The following is a 26,527-nucleotide window of genomic DNA, read 5'->3' as shown; positions in this document are numbered from 1 at the left end:
TGGAAAAAAAATACAAAATGTAATTAAATTAGGCGATATACAAAAAAAACCCAGAGTTTAATAAAACAGTTTGAACCTGTAAAAAAAAGTATTTTCCTTCATATGGAACAAACAAACTACAAGTGATAAATATGCATCATAATTTTTTTTTAACTTATAATAAAGTATAATGATATTTATGTATACCATAAAGATATCATCATATAGAGAATGATGATGATATCATCATATGCCTAAATTTGGAAATACAAAAAACTTCCAAACCTATCTAAGGTAAAAAAATTAATTGATGTTCAACAAACAAAAAACAGATACAGTGATGTGAATAAGTTAGGACACCCAAGCTAAAGTTGCTTAAAAAGAGGAATAAAAAATCATCTTTTGGAAATTGTTTAATTTAAAAAATGAGGAAAAATCCAACTTTTAAGGACACCAATTTTCTTTGTGAATGAATAATGTATTGTAAATAAATAAATGTTCTTCCTTAAAATACAGGTTGCGTAAGTCAGGACACCCCTATGTTAAATTCCCATAGAGTCAGGCAGATTTTTATTTTTAAAGGCCAGTTCTTTCATGGATCCAGGATAATATGCATCCTGATAAAGTTCCCTTGGCCTTTGGTATTAAAATATCCCACATCATCACATTCCCTTCACCATACCTAAAGATTGGCCGAACCTGATCGAACATTTCTGTCAAAGATACTAGAAAAGGCAGTATCCTCACAACTGTGTTCCTTTCTTGAAAGAAATAATATCTGCAAGGATTTTCAGTCAGGATTTAGACCGCACCATAGCACTGAGACTGCTCTCATTAGAGTCACAAATGATTTGCTCTTATCATCCGATCGTGGTTGTATCTCTCTATTAGTGTTACTCGATCTTAGTGCTGCATTTGACACCATTGACCACAACATTCTCTTAAATAGACTAGAAAACTATGTTGGCATTAGTGGAATTGCATTAGCATGGTTTAAATCATATTTATCTGATCGTTATCAGTTTGTAGCAGTAAATGAAGAGATGTCTTATCGATCACAAGTTCAGTATGGCGTACCACAAGGCTCAGTACTAGGACCGCTGCTGTTCACTCTGTACATGCTACCCTTAGGAGATATCATTAGGAAACATGGAATTAACTTTCACTGTTATGCTGATGATACTCAGCTCTATATTTCTTCCAAACCTAATGAAACTCACCAATTCACAAAATTAACGGAATGCATAGCTGATATAAAAAAATTGGATGACTAGTAATTTCCTACTACTAAATTCTGAAAAAACAGAGATTCTAATTATTGGACAAAAAACTACCACGCGTAATAACCTAGAATACCGTCTAACACTTGATGGCTGCTCAATTAAGTCTTCGTCGTCGGTTAGGAACCTGGGTGTGTGTGTGTGTGTGTGTGTGTGTGTGTGTGTGCTCTTTGATACCAATCTTTCATTTGAAAGTCATGTGTCTAGTATCTGTAAAACTGCATTTGTTCATCTTAAAAATATATCTAATTACGTCACATGCTCTCAATGAAAAAAGCAGAACAATTGGTTCATGTATTCATGACATCAAGGCTAGATTATTGTACTGCTCTTATGGGTGGTTGCCCTGCACGCTTAATAAACAAACTACAGCTGGTCCGAAACGCAGCCGCTAGAGTTCTTACCAGAACCAGGAAGTATGACCATATTAGCCCGGTTTTGTCAAAACTGCATTGGCTCCCTATTAAACATCGTATAAATTTTAATGGTTTAGCTCCCCAGTACTTGAGCGAGCTCTTAACGCATTATAGTCCTTCACGTCTATTGCAATCTCAAAATTCTGGCCAGTTGATAATACCTAGAATATATAAATCGACTGCTGGCGGTAGATCCTTTTCCTATTTAGCACCAAAACTTTGGAACAATCTTCCTAACATTGTCCGGGAAGCAGACACAGTCTGTCAGTTCAAATCTAGACTAAAAACACATCTCTTTGGCTTAGCATACACATAACACATTATAGATTTCTATAATTAATTCAATGTTAGGCTACATAGTTTAGATCAGCCGGAACCGGGAACACTTCCCATAAATCCTGATGTACTTTATACACCATAAGAAGGATGGCGTCTACGCTAATATTAGTCTCTGTTTATCCCGAGGTTTACCGCAGTCCGCCGGATCCAGGCCATATCCAGATCTGAGGAAGGACCATCACATGGACACGACGACAACGCATCCCTGAGGTGCCAGCCTCATCAACACTGTGAAGGCCTCATGGACACCTCAACAAACTCATCTCCATACCAGCATGATGACTCCGACCCCTAACCAGATGAACTGGATAAATATTGTGAAAGTTCTGATCCAATCTGACTTCTGACCTATTATGCCGCCTAAATCATAATCATACACTGTTCGTTTGTTGACCAAAGGAGGACTGGTCCCCCGACTGAGCCTGGGTTCTCCCAAGGTTTTATTCTCCATTCTCTCACCTGATGGAGTTTTGGTTCCTTGCCACTGTCGCCTTTTTTCGCCTTTATTCGCCATTGGCTTTTGGCTTGCTTAGTTGGGGACATTTAACACTTAATTTTGAATTTAACAATACTATTACAACTTTACTTTCCTGTCATCTCTGTAAAGCTGCTTTGAAACAATTTGTATTGTAAAAAGCACTTTATAAATAAGGGTGACTTGACTTGACAAAGCAAAATGATATTCAAGAATAAAAAGTCTAGATGGTCTTTAGGGAGGAACTCCATCTTTGAGTTGATGTGAATCTCACAGTTGAAACTGCTGGTCTTGAAGATGAACTTTATTCACTGTGACAAATTTAGATCATGTTTCTTTTTCCTGTCGCTCGTTGGCTGATTAGGGGAGATTTATACTGAAGAGATCTTACTGTTCGATGGTATTATTTTGTCACGTTCAGTGAGGACACAGCATTAGACCTGAAAGTGCTGGATCCGAAGATTAACTACTTACTGTGATTGTATTTTATATGACTGCGTAGAGAAGATATTTGAGTGAAACTCTTCCCACATAGAGTGCAGTGATACGGTTTCTCTCCAGTGTGGATCCTCTCGTGTGTTTTCACATGTCCTGACCGACGGAATCTCTTGTCGCAGTGTGAACACTTGTACGGTTTCTCTCCAGTGTGAGTCCTCCAGTGCAGTTTCAAACGTTCAGTTGTAATAAAAGTCTTCCCACACTCAAAGCACTTATGAGCTTTTTCACCAGTATGTGTTTTCTGATGAAGTTTTAAATTGTGCAGATGTGAAAAACTTTTTCCACACAAAGAACATGAATGTGGTTTCTCCTGTGAATGAACTTTCATGTGGCTCTTCAGGCCTGAAGCCCTCGAAAATATTCTGCCACATTGATCACATTCATGCAGTTTCTCTCCAGTGTGAATGTTCATGTGTTCCTGAAGGTTCGATGATTGTCTAAAACTCTTCCCACACTGATCACATGTGAACGGTTTCTCTCCAGTGTGGATCCTCATGTGAAGCTCAAGACTCTGTTTGTATTTTAAACTCTTTCCACACAAAGAACATGAATGTGGTTTCTCCTGTGAATGAACTCTGAGGTGGCTCTTTAGGGCTGATGCCCACAAAAATGTTTTACCACATTGATCACATTCATGCAGTTTCTCACCAGTGTGGATGTTCATGTGATTCTTAAGGCTTCCTTGTTGTGTGAAACTCTTCCCACACTGATGGCAGATGAAATATTTCTTGTCTCTTCTTTTCAGTGAAGAAATACTTTCAGTCTGTGAGGGAGTTTTTTCTTCAGTTTTGACATGATGTTTCTCCTCTTCACTCTCCTCATTTTCCTCCATCGGGCCTGAAATGAAAATAAAATCCAAATTTTAATGCATTTTTGTAAAATAATATCTGTATATTCTATGCTTATGGGAATATTCAGCATTTATTTGTGAACTGATGTGAGCATTAGGAAAATAATGATAATTCCACTAAAAAACAAAGGAAGCTGCATTATACTTATTCTGTGGTAATTTGGGGTATCTGTCATAAAAAGACCACTCAGATGAAGTCAGAATATAATCTTAAATAATAATAAATGATCTATATTTAAAAGATTATAGTATTACTTTTCACATCTGACCATACCTGTCAAGTATCCCGTTTTGGCCGGGAAAGTCCTGTATTTAAGCCTTCTTTCCCGCCGTCCTCCCGTATTAGTATTTTCCCGTAAATCTCCGGTATTTTAACCCGCGCTATTAAAAAACAATAATGGTCCGGGCGGATAAAAAAAATAAATAAAAAAAATTCCCAATCTGAGCTCTGTCACTAGCCACGCGATAACTGCCACCTGCAGTAGCCTACTACAGGTACTGTGGGTACTGTAGTGGCGCTTTTCCACTGCACGGTTCGGCTCGCTTCGCTTTTCCACTGCGTGGTACGACTCGGCTCGGCGCGGCGCGGCTCGGTTCGCTTTAGCTCGGTTGCTTTTCCTCTGCAGTTAGTACCGCTTCAAAGTGGGTGGGATTATGACTGACCGTTATAGTTTATCCGCTCCTCGGCGACTAACAAGAGGAACGTCTGCACTTCTCGTCCACTGACCACGATTCAGCCATTTCTTTTTTGGAAGTTTTTTCTTCTTCAAGCAAGTCAAGCAAGTAGTTTTAAAACATTGGAGGCTGTTACTGGCTATTTAAATCTAGCGGGTTTGATGTCTCGCAAATACAATGACGCTGGTAGTGACGATTCTGTCTGTCTGACCAATCAGTGATCTACAGTGTTTCCACGTCACATTTTAGTATCGGTACGGTACGCTTGGAACCTCAACAGAGGTGGTACCATTTAAAGTAGGGCTGGGTTTCGATTCAAATTTCAAGAATCGATTCGATTCCGATTCTCAAGATCTTGAATCGATTATCATTATTCGATTCGATTCGATCCGATCCGATCTTTAGATTTAGATAAGTGTTTTAGAAAAAAGCATTTTTTCCAGCTGTTATCTGAATTACAGGACTGTAGTTATGCAACATATTGATACTATTATTATAGACATTTAACTGCAAATTAATGGAGTATTGATGGTTGTAAAGAACAATCCCCCTTCCAGAGTGTTGATACAACTGCTTTCACAAACTTGCACTGGTGTAGACGACAGAGGGCGCAGAGGTATTTCAGCAGCAGTAGGCTACTAGAGCTATCGCGATTAGGCAACCGCAATCTTGTAGTACCGCGCTACTGACAAGTCAACCGCAGAGGATTGCAAGTAACCGCAGCAACCGCGATATTCACGTTTTTTTATAAGGCTATACCCTTCTTGTTTTGAACTTCATGCATGTGTATTGAATGTTTAACAAGTTCATAATGATAACAAACAAGACTGTTTATCGTGGTGATGTGTAGCCTACAGAGGCTTCGCACAGACAGTGAATGAGAGAGATCGGCAGAGCGCGTGCGATTACCTGCGTCTGTCTTTGAAGTCATATGTATTCGTGAAAATTCGTATTGCCGTGTCAAAGGAAAGCGAAATATTTGTCGTATCATCCTTCTAACTTTCACGTCACGGGTATTTACCATTAATGCGCGTCAGCAGCAGCGCTGCTCAGCATTCCACAGCGCGAGGAAGCCGCAGGAAAATAAAATCAGAGAGTCACGCATTGAATCAATGCATTATTGGTCGCTAATAAGTGAAGCATCAGCTTCAGCGTTACCCATGCGACGCATTGCTGCTCAGCTGAGCCTTGAAAAGTGGAACTCAGAGTTAAAAATAATTAACACATTGTTTCATTACATCTCTTTTAATGATTCAGCTCTTTTGAACGTGTTCGTTGAATGAACGGTTTAATTACTCACTCAAAGCCCGTTGTCGTAACAATGTGCGCGCTGAGTGAAAGCCTTTCAATGCGCATACAGGGATCTCCCAGTCGCGGCAAGTTAAAGTTCACGGGGAAAATGTAAGCCTATTATTAAATCGATCCTCTGAGTTACGGATCGATCTTTAGAAATTAATATCAAAATCGATTCAGAATTGGTGAATCGATTTTTTCAACACAGCCCTAATTTAAAGCGAGCCGAAGCGAGCCGTACCGTACCATGCAGTGGAAAAGCGCCATAAGTGGCAGTTGTCGCGAGGTTAGTGTTTGAGGTCAGATGATGAGTGACAACGCGGGGGGAAAAAAGAAAAAAAATCGGAGACGGATGATGGACGCTACGACAGAGACGGAAGGCACTCCTGCTACAAAACCAAATCCCTCATGTAAATACCGCGATCAATGGGACAGCAAATTTACTTTTCTGAAGAGGAGCAGGGTAGGGGACAGTCACGCGTTTTGTAACTGCGACTTTAGCATCTTAAAACCTGTTAACCGTTGCCAGTGCTCCGACGCACTGAAGCGTTTTTTTTTTGTTTGTTTAAATAGTTCAAAGTTACTATCAGATTTAATGTTATTACCTTGAAAAACTATACATCATTAAAAAGTAGGGGTGGAACGGTACACAGAAGTCACGGTTCGGTTCATACCTCGGTTCAGACATCACGGTTCGGTACGAGTTCGGTACAATGGAGGGAAAAGCAAAACAAAAATGCAGAAGGCAATTATTTTTTTATTATTTTTTACACCCAGTTTTTGCGTCTAAATTAGTTGCTTACATTAACAAAATGAGCCAACAATAGAAGACATAAGCCCTTTAAATAAAAATAAATTCGCCATGTTTTATAAAAAGGTTCACAAAACTAAATAAAAATGTTTAGAAAATATGTAAGATAACGTTAGTTTAGTTGTAGGTTTTGCGCTGCGGAGGCAGGCTAAAGTAAACAAACCTAGCAGGGCAACAGATTAGGTGTCCCTAAAGGACCCGCGTATCTAACAGTAGTTCCGCATTACATTAATTAATTTGAACGCGAGTTTTATTTATTTTTATACCGTGTATTCTCCGTGTTAATTCATGCACCGAATAGTGACGCCCGTACCGATTCGGTTCAATACGAATACATGTACCGTTCCACCCCTATTAAAAAGATATAACACTCAAGTTTCAGTATTTGACCACTATTGTACTCTCAGAAACTTTGAAGATGTTTCATACAAAATAAATTTCTAATAACTTTACAAAACTTTGTAGCTATTAATAACTATTTTTTCATTATGACAGTAATTAATTCTGCATTTACAATAAACTGCCAGGTGTCAGCTTTCAAATGAGATCATACTTGTGATTTTAGTGCAAAGTGTTTATGAACTGTAGGCTATCTGTTTCAGTTTGCGTATGCCATTTCTGAGGATTTTTCAAAAGTGGGGTTGCAGCCTCACAGGTTAAAGAATGCAAAGTCCGCAACAAATTTGAACAATAACTCACTAAAAGGGTAAAGAAAAGTTATATGAGATGTAAAGAAAAACTGTAAAAGAAAAGCAATATGAAATGAAAAGAATGTGTGGAATGAAAATAAAATGTAAATGTAGAGACACGCAATGTTAAATGAACAGAAAATATGCAAATGAGCCTTTAAAATAAATGCTCTTCATATATATCCTTTTGTGTTTTCATTTAAGCTATAACACTTGTCTTATTTTCAAATCCAAAACTTGACAGGTATGACAGTATGACACAAACATGTAAACTAGAGTTCGGTTTTTCTAATTCCTGTCATTAACCGTACATAACTGATTGTGTCCATCATTAAATTATTGCCACATTATACCAAGAAACCATAAATGTTTCTATCCCAATGAAATTCCCTTACAGGTCAAAACTTAAAGTTTGAGATCACATACATTCAATAACACTTACATTATTACTCTAAATCTGAAACCTATGACAAAATCGTTAATGTTTGAATGATTTCAACATTTTCCTCAGATGTTCGTTTCGTGCTGAACTAAAATCAGTCTACAGACGCCAGAAAAGACGGACATTTTGCGCTTTATCCGATGAAAATTCAGAAATAGCCCTGTAAATGTCGCTGAAACAAACTGTGTAAAGTGTATTTTATGGATGTGTAAATACGCGAAATATCTGAACTGCAGAACTCACCTCAGAAGACACAACAAACGCGCTGAACGAGTAAGGAAACTAATGATGACGTCAGCGCGGTGATGCCAAATAAACGCGCCAAACATTGCTAACAATTCATACAAAAATAACATTTATAACATAAACTAAAATAACTCTAAAAGTTAAAGTAAACGATAATTCAATCTCAGTCGTGTGTAGGGTGAAAAATAATTCATTAAATAGTTAAATTTATTAAAAGGTTTTATTTAAATAGATTTAAAACATGGAAAGACCAATATGCAATCATAATAGTAAATGGCTTTCAGAGTTACCCAAAATTACGAATTGATCATTCCTTAACACAAGTAGAATCCACAGACAATAAAAAAATGTCCAACCTTTGGAGCTTTACGCATTGTAAAATGAAGAGTCATTATGAAAAATGATTTCGGACCTGAGGACGGAGAAAAAAATGCACTGTGGATTTTTACCAAAAATAAATTTGAATATCAAACACAAGCTATTTTTACTGCGGTCTGTCACCTAGTTAACTAACACTGCATAAGATAACAAAAACTCCCCTAAAACATTTTAACACCTCAGTAAATCAGGTGTACCAAACAACAATAGAACCAAGAATTATATCTTGCATTTGTTGTGGAGAAAGTCCTCTCTCTACTCATGAGTCAACAACTTTAAGACTTTTATTGCTCCAGTCAACAGAGCTGAGATGCTGAACATTTATTATTTGTAGAAGAAAAAACTTTCTAGTACTCTAGTTTAAATAAAAATAAACCTAAGTTCATTTTTTGGTCTTACTTGAACACTGATAATATAGTATTATTTCTTAGTGATATAGATAAAACATACGAAATACAACAAAACGAATAATAAAAATTCAAAGTTTGTTTTATCCTTGTGTGTTTTGCTCCAAAAATCTTGTAGAAGTAGAAAAAATATATATTTTTTTTTGTAGTATAAAAAATTAGCTTAATTATAATGTAAACAAATGGGCCCGTATTCATAAATAATCTTAATGAAAAGAGTGAAAAAGAGAGACAAAATTCTAAGAAAATTCTTAGAAATGTGGGCGTTTACTCTTAAAATTAAAGGAAAAATCCTAGTAAAGAAAGAAGTAATTCAGAAAGCATCTTAACCCTTAAAAGAGGTCTTAAGGTCAAAATTGTTAGGAGCAAAGACGAGGACTTTTAAAGGGATAGTTCACCCAAACATGTAAATTCTGTCAGTAATTACTCTCCCTCATGTTGTTCAACCCCGTAAGACCTTCGTTCATCTTCAGAACCCGAATTAAGATATTGTTGATTAAATCTGAGAGCTGGATCACTCCTCCATAGGCTTCTAAGGGATTGAAACTTGTTGAAAGTTATTAAAGATATTGTTAAAATAGTCTAAGTTACTACAGTGGCTCAATCTTAAGTTTATCAAGCGACGAGAATACCTTTTGTGTGCAAAAACAAACAAAAATAACAACTTTATTTTAACTATTAATTTCCTTCTCTGTGGGCCTCGAGTCAGTTAGCGTAGTGTGATAGCGTAGAGCTACGTCACACGTAGGCTCACTATTGGCCGACGCTGGTCATGTGTGTGATGCGTGTGACGTACAACACAGAAGCGCTGCGCTGTTACACTAGTGAACTCACTCGAGGCCCACAGAGAAGGAAATCAATAGTTGAAATAAAGTCGTTATTTTTGTGTTTTTTGCGCACAAAAAGTATTCTCGTCGCTTGATAAACTTAAGATTCTTATTCTTCCGGTGGCGCTGCTCGGCTGGCGACTCGGACACGTGCACTGTCAGTTTAATGTTCGTGTCGATCTAAATTGTTTTATGTTCTTAAATGTGTTAAAGTGCTGTTCATAATGAAGGCGTTCTTGGTACAATTTCTACTACTGACTTTGATCGGAGGAAGGATCCTTGCTTTGAATCATGTATCACCCGTACATTTTGTAGCTGTGCCATCTGTGTGCTATACCAGAGCGGAGTTGCTCCTTCTGAGGCCTGAAAGAACATTGCCTCTCACGGATTTACCTGTCGATATCAGGAGGAAGAGCGCATTTTTGGCGCGACCCAGGAAAAGAGGGAAGAGAGGAGGAATTCGTCTCCGTCTTCGGAACCGCGGTAATAAACCTCCTCTTCCGTCTGTGATTCTAAGCAATGTGCGGTCCTTAAAGAATAAAATCGAGGAGCTACGTGTGATCACAAGGGCATGGCACGAGTATCGCGAGTCCTGCTTGATGGTGTTCATGGAGACATGGCTTCATCGGGACATCCCTTGCTCTTTGGTCGAACTGGATGGGTTTTCGCTTGTTCGTGCAGACAGGGATGAAAACTCTGGTAAATCAAGAGGCGGCGGCGTCTGTATATACATAAAGGATAAATGGTGCTGCCAGCATACGGTGAGAGATACTGTGTGCAATCCTGATGTGGAATTATTATGTTTATCATTAAGGCCTTTTTATCTACCGTGTGAATTTGGAAACATCGTTATTTGTGCGGTGTACGTTCCAACAAGCGGGAATGCTGCTAACGCGGCCAGGTGTATTAGTGACTGTGTCAATGAACAATTAAGGAGCACTCCAGCGGCTTCAATTTTTATCCTTGGAGACTTCAACCAGTGTAGATTCGAGCTTATGCTCCCGGGGTACGAACAATATATTAAGTGCTTCACTAGAGGTAACAAGATTTTGGACAAATGTTACGGAAATGTTAAAGACGCATATGTTGCTAAGGTCAAACCTCCTCTATCTAACTGTGATCATAACACTGTCCTTTTGATCCCAACTTATAAAACTCTTTTAAAAAGAACTAAGCCTCACACAAAGACAATCTCGGTTTGGTCGGAGGACAGAATTGAGACCTTAAAAGGCTGTTTTGAATCCACAGACTGGGATCTTTTCACGAGATGGACATTGAAACTGCCACAGAGTCCATAACAGACTATATACATTTTTGTGTGGACTCAATAGTGAAGAAGAAAACTGTAATGGTATTTCCAAATAACAAAAGTTTTATAACAAAAGAAGTCAAGGAATGTTTGAATAGGAAGAAGTTGGCATTTATAAATCATGATAAAATTAAATTAAAAATAGTTCAAAAGGAACTGAATATATTACTGAAAGGGGCGAGGAGAAAATATAGAGATACAATAGAAGTTAACTTTGCTACAGGAAATTCAAAAAAACTGTGGGATCCAATGAAAGTTGTAACAAATATGACACCATCTCACAAAACTTTTATAACTAATGATGATGAACACAGGGCAAATGATTTAAATGACTTTTTTCTTAGGTTTGAGTCATCAACTGATTATACGGGTGTTCTGGATAATCTAATATGTGAACCGGGACAGAGGCTAGTGGTTGACCCACAGGTGGTCAGCACTTTATTTAGAGGTATATGCTCCAAAAAATCTATGGGCCCGGATAGAATCTCAGCCTTTTTGTTAAAAACTTGTGCTATGGAGCTTTCCACGGCATTCTGCCCCATTTTTCAAAAATCTTTGGACTCACATACTATTCCATATTTATGGAAGAAATCCATCATAATACCAGTTCCTAAGAAACAGAACTCAGTGGAGAATAGTGATTTTAGACCAGTAGCCCTTACATCCCATATTATGAAGTGTTTTGAACGATTTGTTTTAAGGGGTTTAAGGGATCAAGTCAAACCATTACTCGACCCGTTTCAATTTGCATATAGAGAGAGGCGAAGTACTGAAGATGCCATTAACTGCATCTCTCATTTGGTTATTAGTCATTTAGAAGACACTCAATCATATGCCCGTTTACTTTTTATTGATTTTAGTTCAGCGTTTAATACCCTGAATCCCATGTTGTTGACCACAAAGCTAAAAGAGCTCAAGGTAAATCCATACTGTATTAAGTGGCTCTATTCCTTTCTGAACAACCGCACACAACAGGTGAGAGTCAACAACTCGTATTCTGAGGTTAAAATTACAAACACGGGAGCCCCGCAGGGATGCGTTTGCTCTCCAATTTTATTTACATTATATACTAATGATTGCGTAGCAAGCCAAGACAGTACTTTTTTTATCAAATTTTCTGATGACACGGCAATTTTAACCTTATTAAATAGTAAAGATAATGCTTCACATTATTGCTCTGAGGTAAACAGATTTGTAAGCTGGTGTGATGATAACTCGCTAATACTTAACGGAACTAAGACGGTCGAGATGATTTTCGATCCTAGAAGTGTAAGGGATCATAGTCCAGTAATGATACATGGTAATATCATTGCACAGGTTCCTTCATATAAGTACTTGGGAGTCTATATAGATAATTCACTATGCTGGTCTTTTCATGTCGACAATCTGTTTTCCAGGTTACAGCAGAGATTATACTTTTTACGCAGGTTAAAGGCATTCGGAGTGAATCAGAGAATCATGTATTTGTTTTACCAGTCTATTTTTGGGAGCTTGATTAGATATGGCATCACTGCATGGTATGGTAACTTGTCTGTCCAATTAAAATCGAGGTTAGGACGTTTGGTGCACACCGCCTGTAGAATTATAGGGGGTGAGGAGAGATTATCACCACAAGAGATGTTGGATGCTTCTATTTTAAATCATGCCAAGAAAATTGTTGGAGACGATACTCATATCCTGAATGCCTATTTTAAATTATTACCATCAGGTAGGAGGTACAGGGTCCCGATGTGCAGGTCAAATCGACTGAAAAATTCCTTTGTTCCAACTGCAATCAAAGTGTTAAATAGAGATAAAATACTGTGAATTGCCAGGGTGCCTTACATGGATTAACTTCACTTATTCTTATTCTGGTTTAATGTAAGTGATATTGCATGTATCGACTGTTGTTTTTATTCGCTTTTAATGTATGTTGTTTGTATGTACGGACTTTGCACGTTGTCCAAGACAAATTTCCCAGTAATGGGACTAATAAAGTATAAAGTAAAAGTAAAGTAAAGGGAGAGTAAATACTGACAGAATTTTCATTTTTGGGTGAACTATCCCTTTAAGAGGCATAAGAGTTTCTTTAGCAGAGGAGAAAATGGCAGAAAGACGAAGAGGGAGAAGAAATGTGTTGCAGACAATGGATGAAAGTGAGTTAATAAAACGCTATAGATTAGATCGTGCAGGTATCATGTTTGTGATGATCTTATTAGAGACACGCTAACATCTCAGACAGCGCAGAAATGCCATAGCGCCAGAAATTAAAGTAATCACTGCATTACGATATTTGGCAACTGGGAAAATGCAACAATGCAGCAGTGATGATTTGGGTCGGTCACAACCGTCTGTAAGCAGAGTAGTCCAGTCATTTTAAGCCAAAATGGGGGTCAACCTTGAACAAATTGCAACAGAAGCGAACTCAACTGATTTTGTATCCTCAATATGTCCTGAGTAAGGAAAAAAAAAGCCCAGAAGAATCCCATTAGGGGATGGTTTCGAAAAAGACCCAAATAAATCCCATTCATTCGCCTATTCATTTTTTTTTCCACGTGAAAAGGGTAAAAATTATAACCTTTAGATATCATCATGAAAATCAATGAGTTGATTACTTACATCAAGACAAACAAAAAATGTATTACAAGTTTTTTTTGCAATTGTTTGTTAACATGGACAAACGGTGCATAATCTAATTACATATGTGCTCATTTGCATAATTACCCAAACAGATCTAAACATTGGGTATATAAGTGAACATGTCTTGTAGAATGTTGTTGACATATACAGGTGAACTATTTAATGTTAAGGTCTGAATGGAACCCATTTAGGCTACCCATGAACATTAATGCAGGAAGAAGTACTTTAGAAACCAGCCTTTATTAATAATTATGGCAGAGATTGGGTTTGGGGCTGGGTCAGTGGGACTGTGTCTGGGGGATGAGTCTGAGGGAAGAACAGGAGACACGGGTAAGGAGAATGCAGAAGACAAAAGGTAGGTGAAATAAAAAGTGTCTGGTTCAAAAAATCTAGTTACGTACACAATGCACTCAATGCCCAAACCCCATCTCTGCAATAATAATTAATAAAGGCTGGTTTCTAAAGTAATTCTTCCTGTATTAATGTTCATGGGTAGCCTAAATAGGTTCCATTCAGACCTTAACATTAAGTCTTTTACTGTTATATGTCAACAAGATTTAAATAAAAACATTTTCACCTGCTATACCCAATGTTTAGATCTGTTTGGGTAATTATGCAAATGAGCTAATACGTAATTATATTATGCACAGTTTGTCCATGTTAACAAACAATTTCAAAAAACTTGTAATACATTTTTTGTTTGTCTTGATGTAAGTAATCAACTCAGTGATTTTCATGATGATATCTAAAGGTTAAAATTTTAACCCTTTTCACGTGAGAAAAAGAATGAATAGGCGAATGAATGGGATTTATTTGGGTCTTTTTCGAAACTTTCCCCTAATGGGATTCTTCGGGGCTTTTTTTTCCTTACTCAGGACATATTGAGGATACAAAATCAGTTGAGTTCGCTTCTGTTGCAATTTGTTCAACCTTTTTTCATAAAATGACTGGGTGGTCTAAGTGATCACAAACAATTACAGCACTTTCAGAACCTCTTATTGTGTCGCAGTTCATTTCATTTCCACTGGACATTCCCAGCTTGCAGGCTCAAAAAACTGCATTTATGAATATAGCAGGCTTCCCTGGTGTTGTCAGAGTAATTGAGGGACCCCACATCCGAATTATTGCACCGTCGGAAGACGAGAACGTTTATGTTAATAGAAAGAGGTACCACAGCATAAACGTTCAAGTTGTTTTCAGTGCAGATTATAGGATTGTAGACATTGTTGCAAAATGGCCCGGCGCAACACATGATGCCATTGGCCTGAGACATTTGTTTGAAGGACGTCGTATTCCAGCAAATTGCCACTTGTTAGGGGACACTGGTTATCCTTGTAAACCATGGCTCCTCACACCTTACCCCCGTCCTGACCAGGGGTCACAGCTAAATTACAACAGGTAACAGTGACAACATACAATTAATGTGTGTGGACTTCAAATTTAGAGAACAACAAATGTGTTGCAGTAGTACTTCTACTCTACTTCCCATAAATAACCTACCCATTATGTTTTGAAAATATCAACTGAATTCTATCCATTTTCATTAAAGGGACAATGTGTAGTTTTTTATGTATTTTATAATCTAAAATCAATATTTTTATTCATAAATATGTCCTCAATGGTGTACAAATACCTCTGCCAATGATCTGACTTATCCTCGTAAACGAAGAATATATTATCTTTATATACATGTGACGGGTAGGTCCACGGAGGCTTCCATGTTGTTCCGCCATCTTGAAAAACTATAATAGCTGTAGAGGCCAAGACCAAACTTTAAGCCCCTGAGGTGCTTTCCCGGGGGTTGAGTAATTGACGCACCTTTACCTTGTTAGATTAATGAAAGTCCAAGTCGTATTTGCAGTTAAAAACCATGGGTTCGGTTTATTTCCATCATATCGCCATATCCAGACAAACTTCATTGCACATGTATTTGACTTTGTACTGGCATCGGCGTGTGCATATGTATGTGTGGTCAAAAACTGTCTGTGCTTCCGGGTAACATCTAAGGATCCAAAGATTGATTCCTATTTATGCTAAGAGCGCTAATTGGCTCGTACACGCTAGCCCCTAATTGTAAATGACAGAGGCATTACAATTCAAACAAATAAACAATAGAAATTCATGTACACAAACATCAATATCCATGCATATGTACATCATAATAAATCAGACTACCCCTCTTTTATTAGGCACAGTTTAGTTATAGGTCTCTCAATAATGTTGGTTTTGGGGTTTTTAGCTTGACAGAACGTACTAGGCCCCTTTTGTCAGGATACACTTCCAGCACTTTGCCAAGCGGCCAAGATCCAAGTGAAGCTGTTGAATCCATGATGACTACCACATCTCTAGCAAATAGACTCCTCTTCTGTCTTTCTTGCAACAATGGCAGATACTCTCGGATCCAGCTTCTCCAAAGCAAATCTGCAAGATATTGAACCTGTTTCCATCGCCGTTTCAAATACATGTCTGAGGGTTCAAAAAGTCCAGGTGGCAAAGCTGGGTTTTCCCTTTAGAAGCAGGAGATGATTTGGTGTGGGAGGTTCCAGATCGTTTGGATCGTCAGATAGCGGTGTAATAGGACGATCGTTCTGAATGGCTTCTACTTCACACATAATAGTGTGGAGTCCATCATCATCTAAGGTCTGCTGTTGCAGAATTGATCTAAGAATGCGGCGTACCATTCGTATCATGCGCTCCCAAACTCCACCATGATGAGATCCAGCCGGTGGATTGAAACTCCATTCAACCCCAGCTGGAATTAGAGCTCCTTGGATTTGCTCATGATTTAATGCAGCCAAGGCCTCCCTCAACTCCCTCTCGGCTCCAACAAAGTTGGTCCCATTGTCTGATGTAATATGGGCGACTTGACCCCTTCTACTGATAAACCGTCGTAATGCGTTTATACAGGCATTAGTCTCAAGTGAATCAGCCACCTCCAAATGAACTGCTCTACAAGCCATGCTGGTAAATATTACTCCATACCGTTTGCAAGTCGTTCTTCCTTTCTTTATCTCCACAGGTCCAAAACAGTCTACTCCAACGTTGGTAAATGGAGGTATTGCTCCACATTGCTCCTTTGCTCAATCTCCCTCCCACTCTAAGAAGTCCATCTTCCAAGATCGGATCCAGCTTATAGATGTTACTTTGTCTGCTTACTATTCCTTTCTCAGATATCAGGGAAGTGATTTCATCCTGAAACCTTTGCTGTCGACCACAATGTTCACCAAGGTTTCCCTTTTGACCTCTGGATCATCAGTGTCCACTCTGATATCACCATTATACCTTACTGGCCAATCTTTCTCCAGCTTCCAAAGAAACATTGGACCCTCCAGCCAAACGCTATTCTTTAGGAAGTCCGGAACCTTCATTCCTCTAGATGCAATGTCAGCAGGGTTTTCTTTGGAACTGACGTGCCTCCATTGGAAAGGGTTAGAAACATCTCTTATGGCAGTAATCCGGTTTGCCACAAAGGTTCGGAATCGTTTGTCTTCGTTATTAATATACTTAAGTACTGAAGTACTATCTGTCCAAAACACAGCATCATCCAACTCAAGCTGAAGCTCTGACCTCAGCATCACATCCACTCTGGCAGCTACAACTGCGGCTGTTAGTTCCAATCGTGGAATAGTTATGGACTTCAGTGGTACAACTCTACCTTAACCCAATAGGAAAGCTACATGAACTTCGTTTCTGCAATTCTGCAGCCTGATGTAGGACACAGTTCCGTAGCCATCCTTACTGGCATCAGCAAAGTGATGTAACTGCCTGTGGATGGGTGCCCCAAAGTCCTTCGGCTTTACACACCTGTCCAATCTGAATGAAATCAGCAACTTAATATCTTCCAACCACCGCTTCCATTGAATCAAGATATCTGATGGTATGACATCGTCCCATCCACACTTTCTCCTGCAGAGCTCCTGTTGCATCATCTTTGCAGACAAAGTGACTGGTGCTAAAATACCCAAAAGATTATACACGGAGCTTGTGATGGATAACATGCCACGTCTGGTTAGCGGTTGCTCTTTCACTTCGATTTTGATCTTAAAGGAGTCTGACTCAACACACCAAAGTAGACCTAGAGCTCTTTCCATTGGAAGATTATCTCTATCAAGGTTCAACTCCTTTAACTCCTTAGCCCGCTGTTCTTCTGCAATTGTGTGCAAAACTGCCCGACTATTGCTGATCCATTTCTCCAATATGAATCCACCTCTTTCACAAAGATACTTGAGCTCTTTAACCATCTGGATGGCCTCCATTTCCGAGCTTAAGCTCATCATACAGTCATCTACATAGAAGTTTTGGTGAACAGCTCGAACAGATTTAGCAGAAAAGTCAGATTGATTGTCAGTAGCAGTTCTCCTTAGGGCATAACTAGCACAACTAGGAGATGAAACTGCTCCAAACAAATGTACAATCATCCTATAGTTCTGAAGCTCCTTGCTCAAGTCCCCTTCTGGCCACCAGAGGAAACGAAGAAGATTTCTGTCTTGTTCTACCACCTTCACTTGATGAAACATAGCCTGTATATCCCCCATTAGTGCTACTGTCTCCTGCCTGAATCGAGTGAGAACTCCTAAGAGTGAGCTGGTGAGGTTTGGTCCTTACAATAACTGGCTGTTTAATGATGTTCCCTTATAGGTAGCTCCAAAATCAAACACCACTCGTTTACCGCCATGGGCGTGGTTTTGACCGAGCGGGAAATGTGGCGTATCAGAACAGAGGACCTGCGAGAGACTTCCCCCTGTCTCCATATGCTCTACTTCTATTGGATAGTCGCGTCGCGTTCAACGGAGTTCATTTACATAAAGATGGGCATCGGCCCACTTTTTGACGCGCAGAATTTTTCCAAATGCAGCGCCACCTTCCCGGGATGCTTTGCGGGCGCGTTAAAGTCGCGTGACATCACCCATAGGAATAAAGTGGAGTTCGGCGCGACAGAAGTGTTGCACGGACAAGTGGATCACCACCGTGAGGGTCGCCCATCTGCGATGTCGACGGTCCCCATTCCTCTGCTGAATCTGCTCTGTGCTACTGAAAGGAGAAAACATTTAATCTCTGTTATTTAAAATAAATTTAGGCCAATTTGTTTGTTTTTTCAGTTCATAGAATGCCAGATAGAAATATGAGAAATGGCCTTGCCAATGTTAAATACAAATTTGTCTTTATATTGTGTTACTTGGCTGTTGGTTTATTAACATTTTTGTAGTTCCACCAGCTGAATCATTGAGCTATCTGTGCCCTCCTTCAAACCGGTAATACTTGTTTCTGAGTGACCAAAGATGTTAAACACGGTTTGGGCTACTTGGGACAGCTGTTTAGCAGGTGGTGCCCACCCCTCCCTCCCTAGAAAACAATACAGTGGACCACATGTACAGTATACATATAATTGTTTAAGTTAAGTTTGCCAGCGATTTAAAGAAGTGTTATAGCACTCACCTGTGCGTGATGACTCCCGCTTGTGTGCTGCAATTTCCTCTCTGGCTTTTGATTGCAACAGGTACCAGCGTTTCTCGCAGTCTTCACCGGTGCGCACAAGCATTAATAGTTTGAGCTCCCACGTCTGCTTCTTGCCCCGTGCTGTGACACCCGGCCCGAATTTTCCTTTAAAAATGGCCTTGTGTTCATGCACTAACTGGGCTAACAGTAAACACTGTTCCTCTGTCCAGTTGGGCTTTCTAGTCCTTCTTGGTTTTGATTCCATGTTTGATACATTAAAACCAACATTCAAACCGCCACTTAAATAGACATGCCAGCAATCAGTGTAACTGGAAAGAGTGGAACAATTTTGATCATTCTAAGCCAATCAAAAACCTTATAGGAAATTAACAGCATGGTAAATAAAAAAAAGGATTTATATACACATATGTATAATGCGTGAGTGTGTATGGGAACGGTCAAATAGGAAAAATTACGCATGTAATTTCAAAGTGAAGGTTTAGAATAGACCCTATACTTAAAATCACTCTTTTTTTCCTTCTTGGACAACCAACCAATCACAATCTTCAAAAGATTGTGTCATAGCCTATATAGCAACGGGGTTAGCCCGCCTCCTCACTCAGAGTTGCTCTCAGATCGGTCCCGAATCGCTCTTAAGCTAAGACTCCTACGTAAAAGATTTAAAGCTAAATTAAGAGTTTTCTGGGAGGATTCTTAGAATCTTTATGAATATGGGCCATGATGTTTAAAAAATGTTTTAGTAATTAATTAAAAAATGAATGAAGTCTGTCTTCCTCCAGGAGGCGCTCAACGTAATAACTGTAATAAAACATAGAGACTCTTGAACCTAAAAGTAAGAAAACTTTATTGATATAATCAAGCAATATAGCAAATGGACAGACGTCCAACAATCAAAGAACACAATATTTTACACCAGTATTTTCTGATGTACAGATATAAAAACGCTTTGATGTCATTTGCTCAGCTCCTTTCTATTGTGGATTTTCATGTGTGTTTTCAAGGTTCCCAACCGACTGAATGTCTTGTCGCAGTGTGAACACATGTATGGTTTCGATCCAGTGTGGATCCTCTCGTGTCTGTTTAGGGTTCCTGAATCACTGAATCTTTTGTCGCAGTGTGAACACATGTATGGTTTCGATCCAGTGTGAATTCTCTGGTGCCGTTTTAAATGTCCAGCTCTACTAAAAGTCTTCCCACACTCAAAGCACATATGATCTCTTACACCAGCATGTATCTTCTGATGACGTTTTAAATTCCGCAGTTGTGAAAAACTCTTTCCACACAAAGAACATGAATGTGGTTTCTCCTGTGAATGAACTCTGAGGTGGCTCTTCAGACCTAAAGCCCACAGAAATGTTTTGCCACATTGATCACATTCATGCAGTTTCTCTCCAGTGTGGATGATCATGTGTTCCTTAAGGTGAACCTGTTGTCGAAAACTATACCCACACTGATCACATGTGAACGGTTTCTCTCCAGTGTGGATCCTCATGTGAACATTGAGACTGTTTTTGTGTGTGAAACACTTTCCACACTGATCACATGTGAACTGTTTCTCTCCAGTGTGGATCCTCATGTGAACCTTGAGACTGTTTTTGTGTGTGAAACTCTTTCCACACTGATCACATGTGAACGGTTTCTCTCCAGTGTGGAAGTTCATGTGATCATTGAGACTCTGTTTGCGTGTGAAACTCTTTCCACACTGACTGCAAGTGAAACATTTCTTGTCTCTTCTTTTCAGTAAAGAAATACTTTCAGTCTGTGAGTGAGTTTTTTCTCCAGTTTTCACATGATGATGTTCCTCATCCTCCTCCCTCATGTCTGAGATTAAAGTAAGAAAGTTACATTTGAATAAATCCTTAAAAAGTGCAAATAGACAATGGCTACATGAAAATAACCTCAATCCATTGTAATGTTGACTGCATTCATCAACCCTGTTACCGAAGTTATAAGAAAAATAAAAAAAAAGTTTATCAGAAACTATAAAAGAGATTTTGATTGATTTATGCTAAAATTCTCAATATTGTTTAATTTTGGTGTTTTTAAAGTTTATTGATAAAATAATAAATAGATAAAAAAAATACATATGTAAAATATAAGACCTTAAGATCATATTCAGTTTGGTCTCCTGATGTTGATAATCAATGTGAATGTTTATCAAATCTTGTTTCACTGACCATTTGATCAAAACAAGAAAATGAAAGACATTTGAATTTCAAGCCCTATTTTGAACCAGGCACATAGAAAGTGCCCCGGATATTATTTATCGATTAAACTGTTTCTTTTCTGTTTCCGTAAAATGTGAACAAGATATTTATTCCCCGATAATATTTATGGATTAAACTGTTTCTTATGGTTTTATTCCTACTACAAATACTAAATCTGCTTTATAACTTTAATGTTCTTTAGCCTCTTTAAAGGCACAATATTTAAGATTTTTTTTATTAAAATATCCAAAAAACCCAACACAGTGTTATATATTTTGTTGACTTGTGTATTAACATTATCCCAAATGTTTCCAACAATATTTAAATCCAGAGAAATCTGCAATTTTGACTTGTGTAACCATTTCGTCGTATGTCAGTGATGTCATATCCGCATAGCCCTCAATTTCACAAAAACCATGGAAACACTAAAGATGCTTTAATATTATGTGTTTGATTAGACATGTGAGAAACATTTTGGGTTAGGGACGCTCATTTTAACCGTTAACCAAAAGTAAAAGTTTATAATACCACCAGTTAAACGGTTTAAAAAGTTAAACGTTTTTTTTTTTTTGCTGCATGGTTAAATAAATACTTTAAAAAAATACTATGTAGCCTATATTTGTTAACTCACGGGGCGTCAACACGCACAACCACACATGCCTACAGACATATTTCACTGAGCAAGCAAAATGAAGCGATTGAAAAGAAGTACTGCGTGGGACCATTTCCACAGAAAGAGCGACGAAGTTACTTAAAAAATATGCTACGTGGTATTAAAATACAGCAGTAGTACAAATACAATGCAATATCACTGGCGAAGCAAACATCCACGAGCAAATGAAAGGCGCTTCCCAAAGCTGGACACTCCAGCCAGACGTTATCTCTGTATTCCCGGGATATCTGTGCCATCGGAGAGTCAGTTTTCTGCCGCGGCTCTCACTGCGCTCCTGACTAACCCATTGTGTAGAGGTTACTTAAAAAAACTAAAAAAAAAAACTAAACTAAGTTGTGGATTGAGGTAGGCCTGATATTTTTATTTGACGAAAAACTTAGTTTGACTGAAAACAAACTACCGGTTTTTCAAAGCTTCAAACGGATTCAGTGTTTTCTTTTAGTCATCTTAATTTGTGCATTATTTAAGTTAAAAAAATATATTTAGTGTAGGCCTATTTTATGTTTTTCTCTGTTGTCACTGTCAGAAATGCTGCAGGTGAGTGAAAATGTGATGTGAATCCAGGGTTTGTTCTGTATGCTGCTGTTTGCAATTTTATTTTTATTTAATGCCAATTTAATATTATAATCTTATCAGTTAACGGTTACTCCTCGGATAACGAACGGCAGTTGTCGGTAGGGAAAATTAACCTTAATGAGCATCCCTAGTTAAAGGGTTAGTTCACCCAACAATGAAAATGATGTCATTAATGACTCACCCTCATGTCGCTCCAAGCCCGTAAGACCTCCGTTCATCTTCAGAACACAGTTTAAGATATTTTAGATTTAGTCCGAGAGCTTTTTGTCCCTCCATTGAAAATCTATGTGCGGTATACTGTCCTTGTCCAGAAAGGAAATTAGGGGCTAGTAAAAGACTAGGGGTGTGCCGATCCGATATTCGGTATCAGTATTAGTCCGATACTGGCCAAAATCACTGGATCGGATATTGTATGAATCGCGGGAGTATATTCCGATCCGATACGACCACGGACCTAGTCCTAAACTGTCAAACAAATGCTTAACAACACCTGAGAGACATGCCGTAAAGAGAGATGAGCAACATGCGTCACGCTGCAGTTGCACGCAGGGTCGCCAGATTTTCACAACAAAACCCGCCCAATTGCATTTTAAAAAGTAGCCAATCGCGTTTCGGGGTGTGAGAGGGAGCGCGGACTTGGCAACACTGGCGTCACGTGAACAGTAGCTAGAACAAGACTGAGTAAGGTGAGACCTGTCAGCAATTATCATGTCAGCTGTGTGGAGTTATTTTAAAAAAGTGTGCATTTTGTTTTGTGAGTCTCCGCAACGGCGATAGATTGGAGCGAAATGAGTGAAGATTGTGCCCGCGCCACAAGAGAACACTGTATCCGTGCAACTGATAGCAGCGGCAAAGAGCGCTCAGCTTGATTTAAAAAAACAAACACATTTTAGCGCTAGGTCTAACTATGTTACTTAATGCTCTGTTAAATGGAGATGTTTTATTTATTTGTATTACATCTGTGCCTCATAATGTTTCAAAAGTGGTGGGGGGCAATATCGATCCTGAGAAAGAGTGGCTGGGACATGTCGCACCCTCAAATTACACCTATGATCCCCAGATGTTACATGTGAAAAACTTTAGAGCTTGGACTGTCTACCCAAAATGTTTTTCCCCTTTATCAGGTGTAATGACCTAGTAGAGTTTAATTTGTGAGTGCCTTATTGTACTATTCTGTTCTATTGTACATTTTATAATGGAGATACCAATTTAATTAGAAAATTGTCAATTTAATTAGAAAATTCAAACAATAAACACAGTTTGGCGCTTGTAAATGTGACGTGACAGATCTCCGTTCAAGCGGCACGTGAACCGATCATCTGTTACTCTTTACCACTAGGTAATAGTAAATAAACACGAATATAGGTAATTTGAAGTATACAGTTCAACTTACCGAAATTTAAAAAAATCGATCGATCAGTGTTTTTTAACGAAAGACAGAGGTCTGTAACGTTACATTTACCTCAGGAAATGTTAGCTGGACTTAAAAAATTGCTATAGAGAGGAGTATTTTGCTAAATATGATAACTATATTACATATTTATTATATTTTTACCTATATCATTAAAATATTATAACGTTGTTACTATAAAAAACGCATATTTAATTTGAGATGTTATTTTTCACCTTTAATTTTTACACCATAAAAATTAAACATAAAAGATTAAAAATGAAAGTTAAAAATCAACATAACACATTAACGTATCTACGTTACCTAATATTTATCCAAAGGAAACGATATTGTATCAATATCAGAATCAATTCACAAGAATTGAAATTGAAATTGTGAAATTTGTGTCAAGCAATAATAAAAACAGTAGAATACCAGTCATTGTACAATGTAAACATTGTGTTGTCACTACAGTGTTTTGACTATCACAATACACTTAGGCTATTGTGATGCAAGTTTTTTTTTTTATCGCAGCATTTTGCATCATATAATCCCATTTTTTCTTTATTTGAAGACAAAAAGTTTTTTCCTCTGTCCAGGTGAAAACATTATTAAAATGATTCCCATTCACACGGATCCGTGGAAACGACTAAAAACGCTGTAATAGCATTGCAGAAAATTTATTGGGAATGTCACTTTGTAAAGAAAGACTACACACTTGCGCACATACACATTCAAACGCGCATACCTATAGACTAAACACGTGATACACAAGTGCAGGCCGTGAACCTTTTCACAGATACATGTTTTTGAAGTTTACACAGAGATGATAACGATATCGTTTTCAAAAAAAACTATTTCAAAGGGCTACCAAAACGTCGCTGTCGTATATATGAACTCCCATAACGCAATAAAACCATTCTGTTTTCAGTGGAAAACGCTGTTGTGTAAAAGGCCCCTAGTTTAATAAATTATTTTCACAACGGAAATGAATCAACACTGAACTTACTTAAACTGGACAATAACTTTCTTCTAGAGCTGCAGTGCAGCCAAAACAATCTTTGCTGCATTATTTTCCTATTTCTCCTTTGAATCAATCTGTATTGTAAAAAGCACCATATAAATGACTTGACCGCAGATGCTAATGAGGACGTGTTTCTCTCAGCATCTGACTGAAGTGTCACCAGCTTTCACACGCGTCTTTCAAAATTAAAAAGAGGCATCAGAAAGACAGGGAATTACATTTGTTGTTGTTTTTTGACTGCACACTATACGACTCGCTCAAAACGGTCTTGCAACCCACCAGTTGATAACCATTGACGTGGGATATACTGTATCTACTGTTCGCCGTTCACTGTTGTTCTGCTGAAGCTCATTCCCTGTACCTTTTCCACACTCGTTTGACTCACTCACAGCATCAAGTTATGCCTTTGTTTTGAATAAGCGACTTCAAGTGGCAAAGCTTACATACTGTGCCTTTAATAAAGAATCAGGAATAAACACCAACCTCTTTGTTCTTCAGTGTGTTTCATTCTGCAGTGTTCTGGATCTGTCATGTTCTCACTGTCCTTCAATAAACTCTGTGTTTGCAGATTTCAGCTCTTCCTGATGGTTTGATGCTCGTCTTCACTTGTAGCTGATGGGAATATTCCAGCAATAATTGGTGAATTGCAGTGGGAGGAGCTTCACTGAAGGAGGAGGAGCTTCACTGAAGGAGGAGGAGCAGATCTGACAAAATCAATAAGAAATCACTTACTGGTTTTTATTTTAATACTAATTCACACATTTTAAGTATTTATATTCACCTATCTGTCTAGTAGAGTAGTTTAAGTAAATGAATCTCAAATTGTTGGAATTGACAAAATCTACCTTTTTATTTCTACCTCTATTTCATCTACATACTTTTTTCATACATTTATCTTACCTCTCATTAACAAATTGGCAAAGAATTGTAGAAAACCAGTTACCAGATACCAAAACATAAACCATGTAAGAATAAAAATTTAAAAAAAAAAATATATATATATATATATAATTATTATATAAATAAATATACAAATTTGCAAGAAACAAATAATCTACCAATTGACTTAGACTTAAATACTTGTTTTTTATATGAAACAGTTAATCACGGATGTCACAATAGCTGATCGTGTCGTTTGCTCAAGTCTGTTGACAATAAAATGAGCTTAATGTGGCAATTTACAGATCTGAAGACATCAGCATAATGAATGAGGTGAAAACAGGATCTATTGACATGAAATAAAGAGGCTTTTCAGCTGTTCTGATAATAGTGATGATCCATAGACTATCAATACTCATTAAACAAGCCATTCAGGATCAGCAGCAGATCATCTCACTTTATTATAAGTAAATAAGTACTTATTTTACTAAATAAGTAAAAATAATAAAGAAATTCAGCAAAATAAAACTACTTAAAAGTTACATCTAAAGGAAATCTGGATATCCGGGACAATTCATTGCTTTTATTTTAAAATAATTTCCAATAGTATTATTTTAAATAGATGCTCTATGTTTGGAAAATACATGTAATTTAAAAGGTGAACAAATTCATTAATTAATATATTTTGTGAGCTACTGGAGACCCAGAATGGGACGTACTGTATTGCTAAAAGGATCAAAACAAACCACAGGAAGGATTGTTTAAATTACATTTTAGTTAAAATGAGT

The 26,527-nt window shown here is 38.0% G+C and overlaps 1 protein-coding gene across 4 annotated transcripts; it reads right to left on the bottom strand.

Moving 5' to 3' along the window:
• Positions 1–38: 38 nt before the first annotated feature.
• Positions 39–25,530, bottom strand: LOC143735714 (uncharacterized). Of its 4 annotated transcripts, XM_077225904.1 has the most exons (3): positions 15,167–15,270; positions 3,762–3,824; positions 39–3,542 (listed from the first exon to the last, which is right to left on the bottom strand). In XM_077225904.1, the coding sequence occupies exons 1-3, from the start codon at positions 15,264–15,266 to the stop codon at positions 2,956–2,958; spliced, it is 750 nt and encodes a 249-aa protein (XP_077082019.1). In that variant the 5' UTR covers positions 15,267–15,270; the 3' UTR covers positions 39–2,955. The 4 variants fall into 4 exon arrangements, with proteins under 4 accessions (XP_077082019.1, XP_077082016.1, XP_077082015.1 ...); XM_077225901.1 differs by lacking the exon at positions 15,167–15,270 and adding an exon at positions 25,344–25,530 and having other exon boundaries at positions 39–3,824; XM_077225900.1 differs by having other exon boundaries at positions 39–3,824.
• Between the last annotated feature and the right edge of the window lie 997 nt (positions 25,531–26,527).

This window comes from Siphateles boraxobius, unplaced genomic scaffold (assembly GCF_051911475.1).
Source record: "Siphateles boraxobius isolate OS27281-9 unplaced genomic scaffold, OSU_SipBor_1 13, whole genome shotgun sequence".
Taxonomy (NCBI): Eukaryota; Metazoa; Chordata; class Actinopteri; order Cypriniformes; family Leuciscidae; genus Siphateles; species Siphateles boraxobius.
This window is presented reverse-complemented; position numbering and strand designations above follow the sequence as displayed.